The sequence below is a fragment of the Pseudophryne corroboree genome, chromosome 1, assembly GCF_028390025.1.
Source record: "Pseudophryne corroboree isolate aPseCor3 chromosome 1, aPseCor3.hap2, whole genome shotgun sequence".
Taxonomy (NCBI): Eukaryota; Metazoa; Chordata; class Amphibia; order Anura; family Myobatrachidae; genus Pseudophryne; species Pseudophryne corroboree.
In genome coordinates this window covers 355,863,558-355,882,646 of record NC_086444.1, presented here as the reverse complement: position 1 = coordinate 355,882,646, position 19,089 = coordinate 355,863,558, and the positions used below count along the sequence as shown (strand labels likewise).

Here is a 19,089-nt window from a genome sequence, read left to right as displayed (position 1 = left end):
ATGTAAAACATCGCTGTTAAAAAATGTAAAATAAATTACAAATACAGCTCTAATGCCACTGAGAAATCACAAAAAGACACTTAGTAATTTCCCCCCAGAATAACGAGAAATACGTTAGTAATTTCATTATTTGAAAGCCATGAAAATAATTCACAACCAGACCAGATATGACTATAGCATGGCGTAACCTGGTCTATGTTCAATTTGGCCTTGTTTGGACAGTTAAAAAAATTATCCTCAATGTGTAAATTGGTTTATGATGAACACTACCCTTAAAAACCTTCAGTACTATCATTTGATAATAAAGGATATCAATAGTCCCATTACGGATTGGAAAAGGAGAGACTTACTCAGTTGATCCAGTGCAGACGGAGGCATGATAACTGAAAAGATAACATGGAAGATTAAAAACATTTTGATAACTGCCCTGTACATGCTTTGAACTATGAGCTACATTATATGGCAGACATCACACTACTAGAATACATAAATAGCCAGGCATACGATGTTGCTAGTTACAGATGTTTGTTATGCAGCTTTCTATACCACGCAGAACAACAACTCCTAATTGCAAAAAAAACAGTTCAAGTAAAATGATTTTACATTCAATATGACACCCTACTCACCAGTCCTCACAAATAAAATATAATACCTTTGTGTCACAGTAACTATGTGAAATATTTTATTATAATTTTCACTTAAAAAAAAATCTGTTTAAACAGTTACTTAATTTGTTTGTTTTTTTACTTATCTGATGACAGTCTCTCAAACCTGACGTGTAAGAAAAAGCATCATACAAGTGCATTTCTAACAGCGAAGTGTGTGTGTGTGTGTGTTTGGGGGGGGTATGGGGAAGCACTGCCAGCACCAACATTTAAAAAATAACAGACATCAAGGGGTATATGCAATTAGCGGCGAATCGCGGCAAATTAACGGCCGTTTTTCAATTCGACACAATTCGAAAGTCTGATTTCGGCAAGTGGGTACCGAAATTGACCATATGCAATAAAAAACGGATTCGACAGTCCCGCTGCCGAAAAACGGCCGATTTGACGGATTTGTTCAGATTTTTTAAAAACGGGTAAAAACCCGGAAAAAAATGGCGTGGGGTCCCCCCTCCAAAGCATAACCAGCCTCGGGCTCTTCGAGCTGGTCCTAGTTCTAAAAATCCGGGGGGAAAATGGACAGGGGATCCCCCGTATTTTTAAAACCAGCACCTGGCGCTGGTGCAAAAAATACGGGGGACAAAAAGAGTAGGGGTCCCCCATATTTTTTTACACCAGCATCGGGCTCCACTAGCTGGACAGATAATGCCACAGCCGGGGGTCACTTTTATACAGTGCCCTGCGGCCGTGGCATTAAATATCCAACTAGTCACCCCTGGCCGGGGTACCCTGGGGGAGTGGGGACCCCTTCAAGCAAGGCGTCCCCCCCCCCAGCCACCCAAGGGCCAGGGGTGAAGCCCGAGGCTGTCCCCCCCATCCAAGGGCTGCGGATGGGAGGCTGATAGCTATGAGAAAATTTAAAGAATATTGTTTTTTCCTGTAGTACTACAAGTCCCAGCAAGCCTCCCCCGCAAGCTGGTACTTGGAGAACCACAAGTACCAGCATGCGGGTGAAAAACGGGCCTGCTGGTACCTGTAGTACTACTGGAAAAAAATACCCAAATAAAAACAGGAGACACACACCTTGAGAGTAAAACTTTATTGCACACCTGCCGACACACACATACTTACCTATGTTGACCCGCCGACTGCCACGTCTCCTGACCCGACGATCCGGGGTACCTGTGAATCAAATTATACTCACCTCAATCCAGTGTCCAGATATAAATCCTCGTACTTGGCAAAAAAAGAAAACGAACAGCCGAACCAGCGGACTGAAAGGGGTCCCATGTTTAAACATGAGACCCCTTTCCCCGAATGCCGGGACCGCATGTGGTTCTCCAAGTACCAGCTTGCGGGGGAGGCTTGCTGGGACTTGTAGTACTACAGGAAAAAACAATATTCTTTAAATTTTCTCAAGGCTATCAGCCTCCCATCCGCAGCCCTTGGATGGGGGGGGGGGGGGGGGACAGCCTCGGGCTTCACCCCTGGCCCTTGGGTGGCTGGGGGGGGACCCCTTGCTTGAAGGGGTCCCCACTCCCCCAGGGTACCCCGGCCAGGGGTGACTAGTTGGATATTTAATGCCACGGCCGCAGGGCACTGTATATAAGTGACCCCCGGCTGTGGCATTATCTGTCCAGCTAGTGGAGCCCGATGCTGGTGTAAAAAAATATGGGGGACCCCTACTCTTTTTGTCCCCCGTATTTTTTGCACCAGCACCAGAGCCCGGTGCTGGTTTTAAAAATACGGGGGATCCCCTGTCCATTTCCCCCCCGGATTTTTAGAACTAGGACCAGCTCGAAGAGCCCGAGGCTGCTTATGCTTTGGAGGGGGGACCCCACGCCATTTTTTTTCCGGGATTTTACCATTCCATCTAAAAAAAAAAATATACATATATATATTTTAAAAAATATATAAATAATACTTGTGCCTCCCAAAAAGACAAACCAAGTACCTAATCCCTTCTAATATAAATAGATATGCTATTACCAATAAAAAAAAACACCCAAAAAAACATGTTTTAATTTTTTTTTATTAGATTCACCCACCAAAGTGTGGCGGATTGAAAATGACGAATTTACTGTCTAAAAGCACTGTTGTCGAATTTCCAAACTTCAATTGAATATACTTTTGTCGAATTGCCGCATTTGTACCATTGCAGAAAAGTCGAATTTGACAAATGTCGAATTTCAAAAAGTCGAATTCTGAAAGTCCGTTTTTTTGACGGAAAGTACTGAATTGCATTGTCAATTTTTTTTTTTTGGCGAAAAAGTCCAGTTTTTCGACAATTTCGGGAATTCTACAGCAATTGCATATACCCCTAAACCTGTAGGTTTGGATTCTCCCCACTATTATCTAGATGTGGGAATCTTAAAAAAAAAAAAAAATCAGGGCTACTGGGATACTGAATTTATGATGAGTAGGATTTCCCATCAATTAACCTAGTTGACCTCACAATTCCACCCTGGCACTTTTAGGGCACACTCTTTACTGGAGCAACAACAAAAGTATGGGATGAGTCCCCAGTAACGTACATTCCAAATGCATGGAAAAGAAACTTTAGGGGAGGTTACAGAAAGCTATCCCCTATTCCTTAACGCCACATAAACATAACCAATTGCAATTTATTAGGGGAAGTCATGTCTGAATGCTGGAATTGTGATCTGTTTTGGTAATATTTCTGTGAAGATAATATTTATGTGAAGAAATATTAGCTAAGAAATGTATCACCCATGTATTTACATTATATTATCATGTTGTACTTCCTGTAGCTTTGTATCATAAGATAGGACATAATCAGCTCTTCCTAATTATACATACAGGTATTAAAAGGATAGAAAGAAGCTGGTGTATTAGCAATGTGCTTAGTGAAAGCTGCAGGACAGCCATACCAATGAATTTCAAAGTGGAAAATCCCCTACACCAACTGGCTAAAATTAATGGTGGGAAGCCATTTAACATTCAGTAATGGAGTACTACGCAGGGTGCCTGAGTAGTCACTTTGACATAACTACCATGAGAAAGAATACCCATAATACTCATGGTGAGACACGTTGCACCCATCAAATGGTCTGTTACCTGTCATGGTCAAAATTTTACATATATATTAAAAGTTAAATAATAATGCTAGTTTAACATACTTTTTCCTCCTTTCTCCACATCAGAGCGGTCATTGGGCCCAGCTAACATAGACACAGAGTAGCAGCGATACTGTGTGGAAAAGCGGTTCTGGAAAACCCGTGGTATCGGGTGGTCAAACATATTAAAAGAAAACTGAAAGAAAAAGAAATACACAAAGATAAGGGCATGTCAACTTACTGTAACTGTCTGATGTAAGAATGCAAGCAACAGATTAACAGATTTATCTGGGAGAAGCGCATTGTGTTATACTATTAAAAAGGAGATTTATGGTAGACTTACCATGGTTAAATCTCTTTCTGCGAGGTACACTGGGTTCCACAGGGAAAATATCAGGGTGTAGAGATGGATCTTGATCCAGAGGCACCAACAGGCTAAAGCTTTAGACTGTCCCAGGATGCATTGCGGGGCCTCCTCTACATAATCCCGCCTCAAGGGCACTGTGAGCTCAGTTTTAGTTAACCAGTCCAATGCAGAAGAAGGTAAAAAAAGAAGGCAGATGTTAGTCACATAGAACCACATTCTCACGACAGGAGAAGGGACTAGCTGCTAATGCTACACAAACCCAAAAGAAGCTAAGTGCGTCAGGGTGGGCGCCCTGTGGAACCCAGTGTACCTTGCAGAAAGAGATTTAACCATGGTAAGTCTACCATAAATCTCCTTTTCTGCAGCAGGGTACACAGTGTTCCACAGGAAAAACATTGGGGATGTCCTAAATCAGTTCCTCAAGGGAGGGGAGGCATCTTAGCAGGTATGAGAACCCGGCGTTCAAAGGGAAGCATCCTGGGAGGCGGAAGTATCAAAGGCATAGAACGTAATGAACATGTTCACTGAGGACCACGTAGCTGCCTTGCACAATTGATCTGCAGGCGCGCCACGGCAGGCCGGCCAAGAAGGTCAAACAGACCAAGTAGAATGGGCCTTAATAGCAGCATGAGCCGGGAGCCCAGCCTGCGCATAAGCTTGTGCAATCACCATTCTAATCCATCTGACCAAGGTTTGCTTATTCGCAGGCCAGGACTTTTGTGGAAACCAAATAGTACAAAAAGTGTATCTGACCTCCTGATAGAGGCAGTCCTCTCCACATAAACACGGAAAGCCATTACCACATCCAAAGACCGTTCTTTGGAGGACAAGTCAGAAGAGATGAAGGCCGGAACCACAATCTCTTGGTTTAGGTGAAAAGGTGACACCACTTTAGGCAAATAACTGGGATGAGTTCGGAGAACTGCGCGGTCACGATGAAATATCAAAAAGGGCGGATGACAGGACAAAGCGCCCAAGTCCGAAACCCTTCTGGCAGAGGAAATAGACAATAAGAAAAGGACCTTAGCAGCAAGCCATGTAAAGGTACATTGACTCAAGAGGTTCAAACGGAGACTCTTGCAGGGCATTCAGGACAACAGACAGATACCATGGAGCCACAGGAGGGACATAGGGAGGCTGAATCTGCAGCACGCCCTGAGTGAATGTATGAATGTCAGGAATAGACGCACACCGACAAAGCAGATATGTGAACCTTGAGGGAGGCCAGACGAAGTCCTAAATCCAGGCCTTGTTGCAGAAAAGCCAGAAGTCTGAGAGTACTAAACTTGTAAGCATCTGTAATTCTTAGCAGCACACCAGGTGAAGTAAGAATTCCAGACCCTATAATAAATCCGTGCAGAAGCCGGTTTGTGGGCCTTTGGCATAGTTTAGAAAACCGCCTGGGAGAAACCTTTGGCCCTCAGGAGTGAAGCTTCAAGAGCCACGCCGTCAAAGCCAGTCTGGCCAGGTCCGGGTAGACACAAGGGCCCTGAACGAGGAGGTCTGGTCATTGAGGAAGTAAAAGAGGCCGCTCTATCGATAGATCCTGCAGGTCTGAGAATCAATGCCGTCTGGGCCACGCTGGAGCAACTAGAAGTAGTATTCCGCCTTCTTGCTTGAACTTCCGTAGTACCCTGGGCAGGAGTGACACTGGAGGGAACACATAGGGCAGCCGAAAGTTCCATGGAATTGCTAGTGCATCCAGGAATGCTGCTTGAGGATCCCTTGTTCTTAATCCGAAGACCGGAACTCTGTAATTGTGTCAAGACGCCATCAGGTCTACATCTGGTAGGCCGCACTTGTCCACTATGAGTTGAAAGACTTCTGGATGAAGACTCCACTCTCCGGCATGCACGTCCTGACGACTGAGGAAGTCCGCTTCCCAGTTGAGGACCCCAGGAATGAACACTGCCGATATTGCTGGCAGATGGCGTTCCGCCCAACAAAGGATTTTTGATATTTCCATCATTGCCATGCGGCTTTGAGTGCCGCCTTGATGATTTCTGAAAGCCACCGTGGTGGCGTTGTCTGATTGTACTTCAACAGGCCTGTTCCATATCAGAGGCAGAGCAAGAGTCAAAGCATTGAACACTGCCTGCACTTCCAGAAAGTTTATCGGGAGGAGAGATTCCTCCCTGGTCCACCGACCCTGGAGAGAGTGTTGCTCCAACACCGCACCCCTCTCCCCCCCCCCTTCCCCGGGCATCCGTAGTCAGGAGGACCTAGTTGGGAATCCAGGAGGGACGGTCCATGCTCAACTACTGGTCCTGTAGCCACCAGGTCAGTGACAGACGAACCTCCGGAGTCAAGGAGATCATTTGAGACCTGATCCGATGAGGCAGGCCATCCCACTTGGAAAGGATTAACCTCTGTAGTGGGCGGGAATGAAATTGAGCGCATTCTACCATGTTGAACGCCGACACCATGAGGCTTAGTACTTGCATCGCCAAGTGTATCGACACTCTTGGGCGAGAGAGGAAGCATCTTATCCTATCCTGAAGTTTTAGGACTTTCTCTGGAGACAGAAACAGTCTTTGACTGTGTGTGTCCAGCAGTGCCCCCAGGGGCACCATGCTCCGAGCAGGGACCAGCAAGGGCTTCTTCCAGTTGACGAGCCACCCGTGGGCTTGTAGGAAGTTTACCGTCAGTTGTAGATGACTGAGGAGGACATCTTGGGAGTTCGCCAGGATCAGCAAGTCATCCAGATATGGCAGGATCCTGATTCCCTGATGACACAGATGAGCCATCATCATGGCCATAACCTTGGTGAAGATCCGAGGAGCCGTGGCCAGTCCAAACGGCAGAGCCTGGAACTGATAATGAAGGTTGCCAATAGCAAACCACAGATATTGCTGATGCGATATGGCAATAGGTATATGCAGACAGGCATCTTGTATATCCAGGGATACCATATAATCTCCGGGTTCCATGGTCAGCACAATCGAGCGCAGCGTTTCCATAGGAACTTGGACACTTTCACAAATTTGTTCAGTGATTTGAGGTTGAGTACAGGCCGGAAAGACCCATTGGGTTTCGGGACTACAAACAGGGTCGAGTAGTATCCTCCACCTCTCTGGGACAGGGGTACCGACACTACCACTCCTGTATCCAGGAGGGAACGCACAACCAGGTGTAGAGCTTGCGCCATCAATGGATCCGAAGGGATAACTGTTATTCGGAACTGGCGAGGGGGACGACTCTTGAAAGAAGAAAGAAAAAAAGTTCTGGCGCTTTCTAATCACTTCATTTTAAAAGTTGGTCTATGAATTTAAAGTGCAAGATGCAGCTCTCAACTAGACAGTACTGAGCTGCCCACTACTAAACAATATTAAAGGATAAAACAATCAGAGAGCGCATAAACAATTTATTATACTAACACATAAAATAAACACATACACATTTGATTTAGAAAAAATTGATAATGTATATATATTGTAATATTGAATAAAAACCCTGATTAAAAAAGTTCTCCTGATTAAAAAAGTTGTCTATTAAAGTTTTTCTTTAATAGACAACTTTCTTTGTATCCAAATGTAACTCAGTTATTAGGATTAAATTCAGTATAAAAAAAAAACACTTCAGAACAGTCCCGTATGCTCCAATAAATTTACCCACCTGTGTGTGAAAAAAAGCAGCTGGTAATTTTCCTTTTGTAGTGCTGCTAATGACAGGAGGAACACAAACACTTCTAAACCTCTTTTAATGCTAGTTAGCTGGCCACCGTTCTGCTCCTGTAACTGGTATCGTAATTCATCAGGTGCAGCTGAATTGTTTTTTTGATACTGAATTTAATCTTAATAACTGCGTTACATTTGGATACAAGGAAAGTTGTCTATTAAAGGAAAACAGTCTTTTTTTTTTACTGCTGGAGCAGGAGACCTTTTTTAATCAGGGATTTTTATTCAATATTACAATATATATATATACACATTATCAATTTTTTCTTAAACAAATGTGTATGTTTTTAATTTATGAGTTAGTATAAATTGATTGATAATAAATTGTCTCTTGAAAGAAACTGCGTACCCATGACAGACGACATCTCGCACCCATGTGTCTGAAGTGGTTTTTAACCAGACCTGGGTGAATTGCAGAAGTCGGCCTCCCGCCCTGGGATCCCCAAGGAGAAGGCCCGCCCTGTCAAGCAGCAGGCTTGTCTTGTTTGGAAGCAGGCTAACGGGCAGCCCAGGATTGTTTTGTGGTGGGCTTAGTGGTTCTGGGAGCACGAGTTTGTCTCGGGTATGCCTGACCTTTTGCTTTCCCTTGAGGTCTAAAGGAACGAAAAGTGGTACTCTTTGCCTTCTGTGCAGAAGGATTAGTATTTGGGAGAAACGCAGTCTTAGCAGCTGCTAAGTCAGTTACGATCTTATTCAGATCTTCCCCAAACAGGATTTCTCCCTTAAAAAGGAGTACCGCCAAGGTCTTTATGGAGTCCAGGTCCACCTTCCATGACCTCAACCACAGAATTCGGCGAGCCAGGATGGACGTAGTCGCTGCCTTCGCCGCCATTACACCTGCCTCAGAGGACGCCTCCTGAATGTAGTGGGAGGCGGTGGCAATATGAGACAGATACTGTCTGGCAATGTCAGATATATCCTGAGGCAGCTCTTCCTCTATTGCCTGAACCCATGCTTCAATTCCTTTAGCGACCCAGGAGGCTGCTATATTGGGTCTATGTACAGCACCTGTAAGGGAATAAATAGACTTCAGACATCCTTTGACACGCTTATCTGTTGGTTCCTTCAGTGAGGTGACAATGGGGACAGGTAGAATAGATGACACCACAAGACGGGCGACATGGGAATCCACCGGCGGTGGATTTTCCCACTTGTTACACAACTCAGCGGAGAGAGGATAACGAGCTAGCATCTTTTTAGATAGGGAGAATTTCTTTCCTGGAGAAGACCAGGGTTCCTGACGTAGGTCAACCAAATGGTCAGAATGTGGTAATACTACTTTAGTTACCTTCGGACGTTTAAATTTATCAAGTTTCTTAGACGCAGTAGTGGGATCTACATCATCATCGATTTTAGAATCAGCTTAATAGCCTCCACTAGGTCAGGGACATCAACTTGTGTTGTAGTTTCCTCATCAGAAGCGAGTGTCTCAGTGTCTGACGAATCAGTATACTCCCCATCCTCATCAGAAGTATCATCTGAGATATTAGTAGATTGTAAGGAGGAGGTGGCCCGCTTAGATGACCCCTTGACCGCAGAGGGACGTGGGGTAGGTTTTCATCTAACAAAAGATTGATTCAACTGTTGTATCTACGTAGACAGAGTATCCGCCCAGGGCAGATTAACCATGGGGACAATATGTGGCTGCAATGGCACAGGAGGTCCCATAGGGGGCGTATGGCGTGTCACAAGGGTATTAAACTGTCAAAGTCGAAAAATATTGTTATACATATCCTTTGTTCTAACCCCTCATGCACATGCACGCTGCTCGTGCACCTGGTCCCCCGTGCGTACACATATGTGCAAGTTGCGTAAGAGACGCTCCGGCGACTCGTGCGCATGATATGTGTATTTACGGCGGAGTTTGTGAGCGTGTAGCGTGCTATTAAAACATAGCATATTTAACCCTTATAGTGCATTTTGTAGATGTAGTTCCCCTAGACCATGACAGCGAGTAATGTTAGTTTAAACAGTTCCTGGATGGAGAGATTCGTCTTTGCATGATAGGAAGGGTCAGATGAAGGTTGGTAGGTGATGTCTAGTATCCAGCTGTAGGGTATTTTAAGGGTAACATTCCGGTGTTAGTTAGGAAAGAATCGCATGTTCCTGCGTATAGTTATGTGCAGAAGTAGAATATAGATATAAATTGTATTTAAAATATATTACGAATGGGGAGGGGACGAGAATGGAACCCAGCCACACATAAATTTCCCACAGACTGAGATACAATGGCCTTGTTTACACTAAGCTTTGAGATTCTATGAAGAGGGCCAGGTTTCTCTCCAGAATAATGAGTGCTGAGTTGGCATTGTCTCAACTGAAAGAAAGGGACAAACAAGGGTGAACAATGCCCAGGAGCAGAGTATGTTTGGAAGATCAGAAACAATAGCTAACCACAACAAAACCAGACAGATAGGAATTTAGAATACTAACATTCCTAGTCCAAAATCCATGGAGATAGAGGTATTCATTTATTTATATATATATATATATATATATATATATATATATATATATATATATATATGCGAATAAATATATAATTCCTAACAAATTGTAATAGCAGGAGTGTGTGTGAGTATATATATATATATATATATATATATATATAAATATGTGGATATATGAATATCTTGAAGATTGAGATGGATAGTAATATCATGTGTGGGTTCATATTGTTCAGAGTCACGTGAACATTAATCTGGTGGGAATAAGAACATTGTTAAAATTTACCTCATTAAGATATTAATAATACCAGATTTATGTTTAATGTGATGGGTTTAAACTGATTATGGGGCGGGAACTCCACATCCCAAGTCCTAGCCATCGCCCACTTCTTGAACTAACCAATGGTCCCCGGTGCAGGACATGTCCCACCCCCTAACCAATGGAAGAAGAGCACACAGTGTCTATTGTATTATGTCTTGAGCTACTGAATAAAGAGCGAGCAGCAGGCCAGGTCACTATCAAAGACTCTGAAGGCTTTCTACCTGATAGCTGAGGACTGGTCCAGGACGCGCTTGCGAACGATTCCCCACGTATGTATATTCTCTGTAGCCATTATTCTCTATTATTCTGTTTAGATTTCCCTGTTAGCCTATAGTGTATAACTTGTATCTGTTTACCCCTTTTCTCTGAATAATCCACTGCGGTGTTTGAGCCCAGTGGTTTACCACAAACCGGTGTTGTGTTTTCACTTTCCTGCAAAAGCTTTCATAGCGTATTAATCGGTATAAGGTGTATAAGCATTGTTAAGGTGTAAGCACTGCGGGTACTTCATACCACCAGCGCTACTTAAGGTTTTAAAGGTATTACATCGTTGCAGTACTAGGCTGCTAAGGTTTAAAGTATAAGCATATCCTTACATTGTTTCATTACTTAAGGTTTACTGTATATCACTCTGTGTGCGTCCGCGCCGCATGTATGTTGTACCCACGGCACGGCACCTGATACGCTAATAGCGTATCAATACGGTACTCAGTACGCAAATAGCGTTCTTAGTACGTAGAGTGTGTAATTAGTCTAGCGGCCATAGCGGCTCCAAAGTAATAGTGTATAGCTTTATGTTTTAAGATAATATTTGACATTATCAAAAATAAGAATTTACTCACCGGTAATTCTATTTCTCGTAGTCCGTAGTGGATGCTGGGTACTCCGTAAGGACCATGGGGAATAGACGGGCTCCGCAGGAGACTGGGCACTCTATTTTTTTTTTTTCAAAATGCTTTTATTTTAAATTTTTTCCTTGAAAACATTTTCAATACAATGCCAACAAAGCATTAAGTGGGATAATACTTAAGAGAACAATACAGTAGAAAATGATTGTAATACAAATTGTCGTATCCAAAATATAAAGTCCGCATATTATCAAAACCTTTTGTAATCGATCAAGAAAAGAAGAGTAAAGGAGAATTTAGTCTTCCAAGGAGAAAGAGTAGAGAGAAAGAAGAGAGAAGAGGAGAAGGAATAGAAGAGTAGGAAACGACAAATGAACGTATGTATGATGTAAAGAGAGGAAGGTGGGAAAGGGATCGCCTGTAGCCCCGTAAAAAAAAAAAAAAAAGGGGGAAAGGGGGAGGGGGGGGGGAAGGGGCACTAAGGAAATGGATATTAACTCAATCGGATGGGAGGTTCAGATAGAAATACTGCAGTTTCATACCATAGAGTTGTACGAAAACAATTATGAATTTGAGTTTTTGTTGAAATGTTTAAAGTGTCAATAAAAGATTCCCAAATCTCAAAAAATTTCTCTATGCGTTGTTCTTTATGTAATGAAGTTTCCATCCAATCCATTTTGAATACATGAAAAAGTTTATCTTTAAACATTTGTAAGGAAGGAGGAGATGGATGTATCCATTGTTGTAAAATCATTTTTTTTGCCACAGCTGATAAAATCAACAGTAGCTTGCGACAACCCGGAGATATTCTAGAAGTGGTTGTCAATATGCCAAAAACGGCCCATTCAGGGGACAATGGTAGAAAATTAACCAAATCTGAAATAGCGAATTTTTTATTTGAAGCCAGAATTTTTTGATACAAGTACAATCCCACAGACAGTGAAAAAGAGTAGCTTCAGGTCGAGTGCATTTTGGACATGTCGAAGTGGAAGACATCCCCACCAACTGACAACGAGAAGGTGATAGGTATCCCCTATAAAGATTTTAAAAAACATTTCCTGGTACATAATGGTTGGAAGGGTACGATTGGAATATAAAAGCGCTTTTAGAATGATTGCTTCACTAAGATCAGGAAAGTGTCTCTGCCATCTGGTGATGCCTGTATCGTAGTGGCCTTCATAATATGGTGTCCGCAATATTTTATAGAACCTTGAAATAGCTCCTTTAGTGTTAGATGTAGATCGAAGGGAGATATCCAACTGGTTCCTCCAGTCCATGGGAGAAAGATAAGAGGTCACTTTAGAAACATAATGCTGTGCTTGCAAAAAGGCTAAATTGTGAATTTTTAAGAAAGAAAATTTAGATTGAGCCTGAGAAAAGACTGGGCACTCTTAAAAGAAAGATTAGGTACTATATCTGGTGTGCACTGGCTCCTCCCTCTATGCCCCTCCTCCAGACCTCAGTTAGGGAAACTGTGCCCGGAAGAGCTGACATTACTAGGAAAGGATTTGGAATCCAGGGTAAGACTCATACTAGCCACACCAATCACACCGTACAACTTGTGATAACTATACCCAGTTAACAGTATGAACAACAACTGAGCCTCATTCAACAGATGGCTCATAACAAAACCCTATAGTTAAGCAATAACTATATACATGTATTGCAGAAAGTCCGCACTTGGGACGGGCTCCCAGCATCCACTACGGACTATGAGAAATAGAATTACCGGTGAGTAAATTCTTATTTTCTCTGACGTCCTAGTGGATGCTGGGTACTCCGTAAGGACCATGGGGATTATACCAAAGCTCCCAAACGGGCGGGAGAGTGCGGATGACTCTGCAGCACCGAATGAGCAAACTCAAGGTCCTCCTCAGCCAGGGTATCAAACTTGTAGAATTTTGCAAAAGTGTTTGATCCCGACCAAGTAGCAGCTCGGCAAAGTTGTAAAGCCGAGACCCCTCGGGCAGCCGCCCATGAAGAGCCCACCTTCCTCGTGGAATGGGCTTTTACTGATTTAGGATGCGGCAGTCCAGCCGCAGAATGTGCAAGTTGAATCGTGCTACAGATCCAGCGAGCAATAGTCTGCTTTGAAGCAGGAGCACCCAGCTTGTTGGGTGCATGCAGGATAAACAGTGAGTCAGTTTTTCTGACTCTAGCCGTCCTGGAAACATAGATTTTCAGGGCCCGGACTACGTCCAGCAACTTGGAATCCTCCAAGTCCCGAGTAGCCGCAGGCACCACAATAGGTTGGTTCAAATGAAACGCTGATACCACCTTTGGGAGAAATTGGGGACGAGTCCTCAATTCTGCCCTGTCCATATGGAAAATCAGATATGGGCTTTTACAGGACAAAGCCGCCAATTCTGACACACGCCTAGCTGAGGCCAAGGCCAACAGCATGACTACCTTCCACGTGAGATACTTCAACTCCACGGTCTGAAGTGGCTCAAACCAATGTGATTTTAGGAAATCCAACACTACGTTGAGATCCCAAGGTGCCACTGGAGGCACAAAAGGGGGCTGGATATGCAGCACTCCCTTAACAAACGTCTGAACTTCAGGCAGTGAAGCCAGTTCTTTTTGAAAGAAAATAGACAGGGCCGAAATCTGGACTTTAATGGATCCCAATTTTAGGCCCATAGTCACTCCTGACTGTAGGAAGTGCAGAAATCGACCCAGCTGAAATTCCTCTGTTGGGGCCTTCCTGGCCTCACACCAAGCAACATATTTTCGCCATATGCGGTGATAATGTTTTGCTGTCACATCCTTCCTAGCTTTTATCAGCGTAGGAATGACTTCAACTGGAATGCCCTTTTCCATTAGGATCCGGCGTTCAACTGCCATGCCGTCAAACGCAGCCGCGGTAAGTCTTGGAACAGACATGGCCCCTGCTGTAGCAGGTCCTGTCGGAGCGGCAGAGGCCAAGGGTCCTCTGAGATCATTTCTTGTAGTTCCGGGTACCAAGTTCTTCTTGGCCAATCCGGAACGATGAGTATAGTTCTTACTCCTCTCTTTCTTATTATCCTCAGTACCTTTGGTATGAGAGGAAGAGGAGGGAACACATAAACCGACTGGTACACCCACGGTGTCACTAGAGCGTCCACAGCTATCGCCTGAGGGTCCCTTGACCTGGCGCAATATCTTTTTAGCTTTTTGTTGAGGCGGGACGCCATCATGTCCACCTGTGGCCTTTCCCAACGATTTACAATCAGCTGGAAGACTTCTGGATGAAGTCCCCACTCTCCCGGGTGGAGGTCGTGCCTGCTGAGGAAGTCTGCTTCCCAGTTGTCCACTCCCGGAATGAACACTGCTGACAGTGCTAGCACGTGATTCTCCGCCCATCGGAGAATCCTTGTGGCTTCTGCCATCGCCATCCTGCTTCTTGTGCCGCCCTGTCGGTTTACATGGGCGACCGCCGTGATGTTGTCTGACTGAATCAGCACCGGTTGGTTTTGTAGCAGGGGTTCTGCTTGACTTAGGGCATTGTAAATGGCCCTTAGTTCCAGAATATTTATGTGTAGGGAAGTCTCCTGACTCGACCACTGTCCTTGGAAGTTTCTTCCCTGAGTGACTGCCCCACAACCTCGGAGGCTTGCATCCGTGGTCACCAGGACCCAGTCCTGAATGCCGAATCTGCGGCCCTCGAGAAGATGAGCACTCTGCAGCCACCACAGCAGGGACACCCTGGCCCTCGGGGACAGGGTGATCAACCGATGCATCTGAAGATGCGATCCGGACCACTTGTCTAACAGATCCCACTGAAAGATCCTTGCATGGAACCTGCCGAAGGGAATTGCTTCGTAAGAAGCTACCATCTTTCCCAGGACTCGCGTGCAGTGATGCACCGACACCTGTTTTGGTTTCAGGAGGTCTCTGACCAGAGATGACAATTCCTGGGCCTTCTCCTCCGGGAGAAACACCTTCTTCTGTTCTGTGTCCAGAATCATGCCCAAGAACAGCAGACGCGTCGTAGGAATCAGCTGCGACTTTGGGATATTCAGAATCCAGCCGTGCTGTTGTAGCACTTCCCGAGATAGTGCTACTCCGACTAACAACTGCTCCTTGGACCTTGCCTTTATAAGGAGATCGTCCAAGTACAGGATAATTATAACTCCCTTCTTTCGAAGGAGTATCATCATTTCGGCCATTACCTTGGTAAATACCCTCGGTGCCGTGGACAGACCAAACGGCAACGTCTGGAATTGGTAATGACAGTCCTGTACCACAAACCTGAGGTACTCCTGGTGAGGTGGGTAAATGGGGACATGTAGGTAAGCATCCTTGATGTCCAGTGACACCATAAAATCCCCCTCTTCCAGGCTTGCAATAACCGCCCTGAGCGATTCCATTTTGAACTTGAACTTCCTTATATAAGTGTTCAAGGATTTCAAATTTAGAATGGGTCTCACCGAACCGTCTGGTTTCGGTACCACAAACATTGTGGAATAGTAACCCCGTCCCTGTTGAAGGAGGGGAACTTTGATTATCACCTGCTGAAGGTACAGCTTGTGAATTGCCGCCAGTACTACCTCCCTTTCCTTGGGAGCAGCTGGCAAGGCTGATTTGAGGTAACGGCGAGGGGGAGACGCCTCGAACTCCAGCTTGTATCCCTGAGATACCACTTGTAGAACCCAGAGATCCACCTGTGAGCGTACCCACTGGTCGCTGAAGTTCCGGAGACGCGCCCCCACCGCACCTGGCTCCACCTGTGGAGCCCCAGCGTCATGCGGTGGACTTAGTGGAAGCAGGGGAGGATTTTTGTTCCTGGGAACTGGCTGTCTGATGCAGCTTTTTCCCTCTACCCCTGCCTCTGGGCAGAAAGGACGCGCCTCTGACCCGCTTGCCTTTCTGAGGCCGAAAGGACTGTACTTGATAATACGGTGCTTTCTTAGGCTGTGAGGGAACCTGAGGTAAAAAAGTCGACTTCCCAGCTGTTGCTGTGGATACGAGGTTCGAGAGACCGTCCCCAAATAATTCCTCACCTTTATAAGGCAAAACCTCCATGTGCCTTTTAGAATCAGCATCACCTGTCCACTGCCGAGTCCATAATACTCTCCTGGCAGAAATGGACATTGCATTAATTCTAGATGCCAGCCGGAAAATGTCCCTCTGTGCATCCCTCATATATAAGACTACGTCTTTAATATGCTCTATGGTTAGCAAAATAGTATCCCTGTCAAGGGAATCAATGTTATCGGACAGGGTATCAGACCAAGCAGCTGCAGCACTACATATCCATGCTGAAGCAATTGCAGGTCTCAGTATAGTACCTGAGTGTGTATACACAGACTTCAGGATAGCCTCCTGCTTTCTATCTGCAGGCTCCTTTAAGGCGGCCGTATCCTGAGACGGCAGTGCCACCTTTTTTGATAAACGTGTGAGCGCCTTGTCCACCCTAGGGGATGTTTCCCAACGCAACCTGTCCGTTGGCGGGAAAGGGTACGCCATTAGTAACCTCTTAGAAATCACTAATTTCTTATCTGGGGAACACCACGCTTCTTCACACAATTTATTTAACTCATCAGATGGGGGAAAAGTCACTGGCTGCTTTTTCTTCCCAAACATAATACCCTTTTTAGTGGTAACCGGGTTAATGTCAGAAATGTGCAACACATTTTTCATTGCCGTAATCATGCATCGGATGGCCCTTGTGGACTGTACATTTGTCTCATCCTCGTCTACACTGGAGTCAGACTCCGTGTCGACATCTGTGTCTGCCATCTGAGGTAGCGGGCGTTTTTGAGCCCCTGATGGCCTCTGAGACGCCTGGGCAGGCGCGGGCTGAGATGCCGGCTGTCCCAAAGCTGTTACGTCATCGAACCTTTTATGCAAGGAGTTGACACTGTCGGTTAATACCTTCCACATATCCATCCACTCTGGTGTCGGCCCCGCAGGGGGCGACATCACACTTATCGGCTCCTGCTCCGCCTCCACGTAAGCGTCCTCATCAAACATGTCGACACAGCCGTACCGACACACCGCACACACACACACAGGGAATGCTCTGACTGAGGACAGGACCCCACAAAGTCCTTTGGGGAGACAGAGAGAGGGTATGCCAGCACACACCAGAGCGCTATATAACAGAGGGATTTACACTAACATAAAGTGAATTTTCCCCCAATAGCTGCTTATATCACCTTTTTGCGCCTAAATTTATGTGCCCCCCCTCTCTTTTTTACCCTTCTCGTAGTGTATACTGCAGGGGAGAGCCTGGGGAGCGTCCTTCCAGCGGAGCTGTGAAGAGAAAATGGCGCCGGTGTGCTGAGGGAGATAGCCCCGCCCCCTCCACGGCGGGCTTCTCCCGCTTTTTTAATAATATTAATGGCAGGGGATTAGGCACATATACAGTTTATAACTGTATTATGTGCACATTTGCCAAAAAGGTATACATATTGCAGCCCAGGGTGCCCCCCCCCCCCAGCGCCCTGCACCCACCAGTGACCGAAGCGTGTGGTGTGCTGTGGGAGCAATGGCGCACAGCTGCAGTGCTGTGCGCTACCTTATTGAAGACCGGAGTCTTCAGCCGCCGATTTTCTCCTGGTTCTTCCGTCTTCTGGCTCTGCAAGGGGGACGGCGGCGCGGCTCCGGGAACGGACGATCGAGGTCGGGTCCTGTGTTCGATCCCTCTGGAGCTAATGGTGTCCAGTAGCCTTAGAAGCACAAGCTAGCTGCAAGCAGGTAGGTTTGCTTCTCTCCCCTCAGTCCCTCGTAGCAGTGAGTCTGTTGCCAGCAGATCTCACTGAAAATAAAAAACCTAACAAATACTTTCTTTTCTAGTAAGCTCAGGAGAGCCCACTAGGTGCATCCAGCTCTGGCCGGGCACAGATTCTAACTGAGGTCTGGAGGAGGGGCATAGAGGGAGGAGCCAGTGCACACCAGATATAGTACCTAATCTTTCTTTTAAGAGTGCCCAGTCTCCTGCGGAGCCCGTCTATTCCCCATGGTCCTTACGGAGTACCCAGCATCCACTAGGATGTCAGAGAAACATATTTCAGAACGCCGCCCAAGGTGGCTCCTGATTGGCTACAGGAGCAGCGGACTGATTGGTAGATGTATGGCACATATTACACTGACCATCATTCAAAGCTTCCCCTCAGGAAAATCCCTGGAGCATGCGCTACATGATACAGGAGCGTCCGCGGATTTCCCGTCCTTTGTGTTAGACATTTCAGTGAATGTAACCGCAGAGCGTATGAGTATGATACAGCCAGACAGAGTACGATACCTGCGAATAGATCCTCTAGTATGCGACAGCGTATACAGTACACAACACCAGCAAATAAATCTGGTATGATGTGACTGAGTACACAGTAGAATATACTTAACGGTAAATACTGTGCAGCACTATATATGAGAACCTGACGCACCTAGCCCTAGGGTACAGAATTCAGTGATATATACAGCTAGGATACACTGAAAGTGAAAACCACACGGCAGATACAGGCACACACAGTCACAGTGACAATGCAGATAATTATTTTAGTCCAACAATAAAACTACACTGGACACAGAAGTAGAGGGGAAACCATCGGTAGGCCCCACTGCCTGGGGGCCCTCCTCCTCTAGGGATCAATTATACTTATACTGCACAGGATTATGATGTATTCTCTACAGTACATTGCTGTCATTAATCGGGCACATTATCATGCATGCACTAGCATTAATTAATTTATAAATGATCAAGGAGTCCAGACCAGGTACTCTATAATGGTTAGCCAAACCTCTGTGGTGGCTGGCCAC

At 45.4% G+C, this 19,089-nt stretch overlaps 1 protein-coding gene across 3 annotated transcripts in view; it reads right to left on the bottom strand.

The window, feature by feature from the left end:
- Positions 1 to 19,089, bottom strand: part of UFD1 (ubiquitin recognition factor in ER associated degradation 1) — a 92,382-nt gene that overhangs the window by 64,765 nt on the left and 8,528 nt on the right. For all 3 annotated transcript variants that reach the window (XM_063964769.1, XM_063964770.1, XM_063964773.1), the window contains exons 2-3: positions 3,746 to 3,878; positions 351 to 383 (exon numbers count right to left, since the gene is read on the bottom strand). In XM_063964769.1, coding sequence (XP_063820839.1) covers positions 351 to 383; positions 3,746 to 3,878 — 166 coding nt within the window. The remainder of the gene's footprint in view (positions 1 to 350; positions 384 to 3,745; positions 3,879 to 19,089) is intronic.